The following is a 6,487-nucleotide window of genomic DNA, read 5'->3' as shown; positions in this document are numbered from 1 at the left end:
TTATGTATCTACAACCCTTTTTATTAATCGAAAAAGATGTTTGACTATAACCTGCATAACAAATTCTAGCAAAACTTATATTACTAAATCTTAATAATATTGACAAATTATATTTTACAAATGATACATATTTATTAAAATTGAATCTATAAATTTAATGGAGATACATACTATAAGAATGTATCTATTTTCTATCATTCACTATGGCCGAACTACTAATAGAATGCATAATAACATTGTCAGTTCAATATATCTAAATTTTTATTTTATGTGTCACAACAAAATACACCATCAAAATATATATAACTAATTAACAAATTAACAAAGAATGCTATTTGTTTCGGTAAAAGTCTTTTTCTAAATTTCATAAAAAAATAAGAATCTAATCAACTAAAATGTCGAACAAAATAGCTAAAAAATTAAGCAACATTCCAAGGAACTATTCAACATTATTCATTAGTCAACTACATTTTTCACTCCTCCTTTGGAAAGAGGTTGCAAGTGCGCTTATTGTGACCTTCATAACCACATCTCTCGCAATAATTATTGCTCGATGTCATTGTTTCACTTGATTTCTTGTGCCTGTTTTTTTTTGGCCTTCCAGGTTGACGTTTGTATTTAGGTGGTAATACAAATCCATCTATAACTTCTTGTGGCACAACCACTCTTTCTTATCGGGCATTAGAAACATCGATTTTTCATACGTATTTCTTTATGTTTCAGGATAGTAATACTCAGAGCAATAAGGCTTCATATCAACTACATGCTTTCTTTTTAGAACTGCAATTGCGTGTTCACATGTTATCTCATCCAATTGGAATATCCCGCCACTGCAAGTCCTCCTATCAAGCCATACTATGTACTTTCTGTCTTCATCGTAAACCGAATAAATATATGTTGATGACGCACTAACCTACAATATTAAACATTATATGTTAACACATAGATACATCTTGCTCTTCTTTACGATATATTTGTATCATTTAAAAAAAATTGATGTATTTACTGTAACATTTTATAGAAATAAATTTTTAAAATATATACTACTGTAATATCAAGAAAACATTATATAATATGTAAAAAAAAAAAATTAAACATATAAAATCACCTTAATCCTTGAAGATCTTGAAGTATTTAGCTGAAGAATTCCTTCAAATCTACTACCCAGTGACGTGTTTGCATAAGATGCTCTTTCTCTATTCTTGAAGTTCCACTTTCCAAATAATTTTTTGGCCTCTTCTAGAAATTCGATTATGGACAACTCACGTTCTTGCTTTAGCTCACCATTTATACACTCTGCTATGTTAGAGGTCATCATTCTACCTCTGTTGGCAGGTGCATACACCCATTCCCACTTTTCAAATCCAGCAACCTCAAGATAAGACTTTACCCTCTGATCAATCTTCCCAACTTGATTCAAAAAAAATTCAAATTCATCTTTACGGTATTCCTTTGCCATAGCATAGTAAATATCACTAAGTCTATATTTACTCTTTCTGAAGTTTGTGCAAACATTCTTCCACAAGTGCCAAATGCATGCAAGGTGCGGCACATTTGGATATTCAATGCTGACAGCCTTTATTATGCTTTCATGACTATTGAATACAACACACATACTATCGCGATCTCCAAAAGCAATTCTAAAATTCTCGAAAAACTAAGTCCACGAATTATCATTTTCACTATCAACAACACCATACGCAAGCGTCCGAATGCGTCCTATAATTTTGATAATAAAAATCAATTAGGCTGATACATGTCAACTATTTTTCAACCAAAAATAAATACTAATTATTATTAAAATGACAAGACAAAATAACTGTACTTAAAAATAAATATTAATTACCTGCTCCATCAAAAGTGCTTGCAGAAACAAATGTACCTTTATATGCTCCACTCAAATGCGCACCATGAACAACAACTACAAGTGTGCAATACTCGAATCCACTCTTTAGAGGTTGCAATGCAACGAACAAATACATGAATTTATTATCTTCTGCTTTATGCATTTTAATATGTGAACTTGGATATACCGAATTTAACATGTATATATATCTAGCCATTTGTCGATAACCATCCGCAGGTTTCCCGCTTAACATCTCAACCACACGTTCTTTAGCCCTCCAAGCCTTCTGATAGTTAATGTCCACACTAAAAGCATTTTTAATATCTTAGATTATATCATTCGAAGTGTGTATTCTCTTATAATTGACATGTTTTGGAGTAGAAAAACCACTAACAAACCCAACTGTAGCTTTAAGTTGAGTAAAAACTCGATCTTTCAATGGGCAAGTGTGCACATCTTGAAAAGTTCTAACTTTAAAAAGTTTAGTCCCTCGCTGACATGATGCTTTAAATGTTCAAACACAATCCTCTAAACGGCATCGTAAGACATAACTGAATCAATGAAAACAAAACTTCAACTTTTTAAACTTCAGTTACTATCAAACTGTATAATAAGACATCAATATAGATCTTGGCTTCTAACTTGATCATGAGCGAATTTGTTGATGTTTTTTTCACCGAGATACATAATTACACATCAATATATTCACCTAGATACAAGATGATCAAAACATATATTTTATCATAAAGATGTATCTCGATCAAATTAACATAAAGTCATGACTAAAACACAACAAGATACATAATTACACAGCAATATATACACTGAGATACAAGATGAGAAAAATGTATCTTTTATCATAAAAATGGATCTCGGCCTAATTAACATAACGTCATGACATTTCTATAAAATGATAATTTTCCAAATATTAGATACAAAATTAGATTAACGTCAATATTATTAACAACAGCTGATACAAAGAAATCCATAAAATACCTTTTCTTATCTGATCTCTTAGCATAGAAGTTGAAGGAATGATGAATTGCAAACCTTTTCATAACCGGAATTAGAGTACCCTTGTCCTTGTAGATTTGCCCAACCTTAACATCGCTATGTTTGCAGTCAGTAATGATCTTGTTCCCCTTTCGATCTAACAAAGGCAAAGGAGCAGTAGAATTAGATTTGTAACTAATTAATTTCGCACCTCTTTCTGATAGACTCTCCAAACACATTACTGCACCAATATTCCTATCAAATAACATTTCACTAGCAGACTTATTTAATGTAGTGATGATGAGTGGATACGTCCCAAAATCACGTTCAGTTTTTTGAATCTCGATATACAACTTCACACTTATTTCGTTACGAATCAACAACGGACCAGCATTTCCTTCGACAATGTAACGTGCTTCAATTTTTTTCCTAGTTTCATCAATTTTCATTTCTCCGACAATTGTCAAAATCATTTTTTCATAAGTATCATGTTCACTGATCACAATTACATCGCTCTTATAGCCCACATAATTGATTTCGTTAACCCAAACACCAGAATGACGTAGCAAGACTGAAATATTCATTTCAGATAACCAAAAAAAATTAACAAATAAAAAAAATGAAAGTCGAAATTTTTTGCAGAAGTCGTAATTTTTTTTTGCTATTTTCAAATAGATTATGAATGTTGCTTTTGATTAGAATGGTGAAATAACAAGGTAATAGCCATAAATCATGGGATTTAATTGTATTTTAACCATAATTAGTTAGATTAACTGCACTTTTAATGCGGGTTTATCCGTTAAATCCCTTAAAAAGTGCTGATTAGTTTACTTCAAACATGTATCCCTAATATATATCTAAGTTAATTAACATGTATCATCAATGGCCAAATATTAAAATTTTACTATATTTGTAAAGAAGTTGAAACTTTTAGTAATTCCTAATAAACATGTCATTATATATGTAATTTTTACTTATTTTATTTAGATTCGGATTCAATTTTGAAGATCAGGTCGAACTAGCCCATTATTTTGATGGACCTTAAAATGGCTAGTCCAATCCACTATTTTGAGGGTTGCGGCTACGCCTTGCCATATTACCTTTTTAAAACATATATTTTAAAATTCAATTCCAAGTTATAAATGCTACATAAATATTTTCAAAATAATATTATATGTTATTACTAATTGATAATCAAGTCCCAAATTTATAAATAAAATAATCCTTAATAGTATTTGTTAAGTTTAGCTTCAAATAAATATTTGGTTGTATGACTTCAATATGAAATTAGTGTCATTCTAAACAAATACCTCGTATCAAGTATCTTGGGTGCAACAGTAAAAATATTGATCTTGTTTGGTAAAGCATCTGCAAAACTTAATAATTTTTGAAATGATATCACTTTAATCGAATATAAATATTAGCAAGCAAACTAAGCAGTTAATAACTAACAATATAGCTAGGTAAAGATTTTCTCCTTTCATAAATACTTGTCGTCTTTTCTAAAAATAGATATTCCATAATATTTGTCATTTTAGAAAATCAAGACATCATTAGTTATTTGTTTTCATCTTTATCCTTAGTCATAAACATGAAGAAAATATTAATATAGTGCAAAAAAAAAGTATTAAATAAGAGTGAGTAATAAATAAAGATAATTTAGTCAAATTACCTTCTAGTTAATACTTTTCTTAAGGAATATGTTGTTTAAAAAGGTGACAGCTAAATAGAAATGGAGGGAATAGAAAAAAATATTAACCTAATTTTGTTTCAATATATTATAATGAAACACACAAAAACAATCACAATAAAAAAATAAAAAGCACAATAAAACACAAAAAATGACAATATTAAATCAATTAAAGTGATGATTTAAGTGGACTTTAAGTTTGAATGCTTGAGATTTTTAGTACACTATTTTATTTGGGAAAATTAACTAAATAAACTCATTAGATTATTTATTACAGGTTATAGCAATTTTTTTTAGTTTTCAAGTTATAGCAACTTTCATTTAAAAAAAAAAAAACTTAAAAATTTATTTTTTATTTTTTTCAAATAGGATATCAAAATAATTTCAGAAAAGGAAAAAAAGATTTAATATAACTAATCTACAATATTATATCCTTAAATGTAGTTAACCTTAATAATTGATATAACCCCCCCCCCCCCCCCCCCCAATTCTATCTAACCCTTTTGACTTCTCTTATTTTAATGTGTCCATTAAGAGTTTCCACCTTCATACACTTTCTTGTTTTTTTCTACACGATTATATTATTCCAGTAAATCAATTTCACAATCAATTTTGAGCGGCAAAATGTCGCTTTGGTTATGCAATATAGACTCGCCTTCAGTTACCTTCTTGTTGTTGTTTGATATCGAACTATTTTCTTGTATTAACTTAGGGCTTTTTCTATTAGGAGTAAAGTCAAATTTGCATTTTTTTGACATGTCTCAAGAAAAAAAAAACTAAAGTGAAGAAATCTTAATCCAAGCGCTTGAGTGAATGTTGGAAAACCCAAGTTTCATAAGCATGAAACTCAAAAGAAGAGAAAAAAAAAAGATGAAGATAAAAAATATGGTAAAGAGTGAAGACTTTTATCGGTAAAGAAACACGGTAAAACGTGTTAAAGTGTAGAAAGTAAGTTAATTATTAAAGTTAATAAAAGTTAATAAAATTAAAAAATCAAGTATCAATGTAAAAATATATATATTTATCATATTAGAATCATTAAAATTGTGGACAAACTTTGAAACTTAATTATTAAAACTTAATGAAGAGTGATAAATATTAAATGCTATAAATAAGAAATAATATGAATATTAAATATTAAAAAAATAATTTTCGGGTATGTAAGTAAAAAAATAAATTCAAAAAAGTTTCTATAACTTGAAATTATTCCTTTAGTCTAGTAATTATTGAAAAGTGTTGTTATAATTTGTAATAAAAAATCTAATAAGTTTATTTAAGATAATTTTTAAATTTTATTTTTATTAAATAACATAAATACCAACCTTTTAGAAGTAATTACACTCTCTCCCACCTTTTTAATTAGTTTACTCTCTCTTTCTATTAATATACATCAGTCAGCCGACATATACGTAGCAACGTATGTATATTCGAATCTATTAATGTCCTTCAAAATAGGAAGCAACGGATATCCAGCAATTATGAGCGTAAATACCACAACTAATTAAATAAATGGGTTACTGCATCCCTTAAATCATGTTAGAGCAATTGAATTTCAAAATTTGAAAACCACAAATACATAAAAATCAATTCTGATGAAAAATCATAAATCAAATACAATTTGAGCTCTGTTTTTGATTGTTTTCGGAAGAAAAAAATTATTTTGAATTAAAGAAGATGAATACCGTTATTCTTTTGAGGCACTCTGGCAAATGAAGATCCGAAATAGAATATGTGAATTATAAAATTGAAGGGATCGTTGTTGCCGAATCAGTAAATTATTTGAGGTTGATTTCGACAATTGCCGCGAAATTAAATATTAACGAAGCACGAAAAATATTGATGTACGTTATGTTGTCGAAGGCAATGATTCACCTTTTCATATCCATAATGATAATAACATTTGGTTTTAAGTCGAGTTGAAGAAATCTCAACCAACATTCGTGATGTATCCATTGTGC

At 28.7% G+C, this 6,487-nt stretch overlaps 1 protein-coding gene across 1 annotated transcript; it reads right to left on the bottom strand.

Annotated features, from left to right (window-relative positions):
* Positions 1 to 712: 712 nt before the first annotated feature.
* Positions 713 to 1,459, bottom strand: LOC107869097. The gene is made up of 2 exons (XM_016715670.1): positions 1,109 to 1,459; positions 713 to 913 (listed from the first exon to the last, which is right to left on the bottom strand). The coding sequence occupies exons 1-2, from the start codon at positions 1,457 to 1,459 to the stop codon at positions 713 to 715; spliced, it is 552 nt and encodes a 183-aa protein (XP_016571156.1).
* Positions 1,460 to 6,487: the final 5,028 nt, after the last annotated feature.

Source organism: Capsicum annuum, chromosome 4 (genome assembly GCF_002878395.1).
Source record: "Capsicum annuum cultivar UCD-10X-F1 chromosome 4, UCD10Xv1.1, whole genome shotgun sequence".
Taxonomy (NCBI): Eukaryota; Viridiplantae; Streptophyta; class Magnoliopsida; order Solanales; family Solanaceae; genus Capsicum; species Capsicum annuum.
The sequence above is the reverse complement of the archived record's forward strand: the minus strand, read 5'-3'. Positions and strand labels throughout refer to the sequence as shown.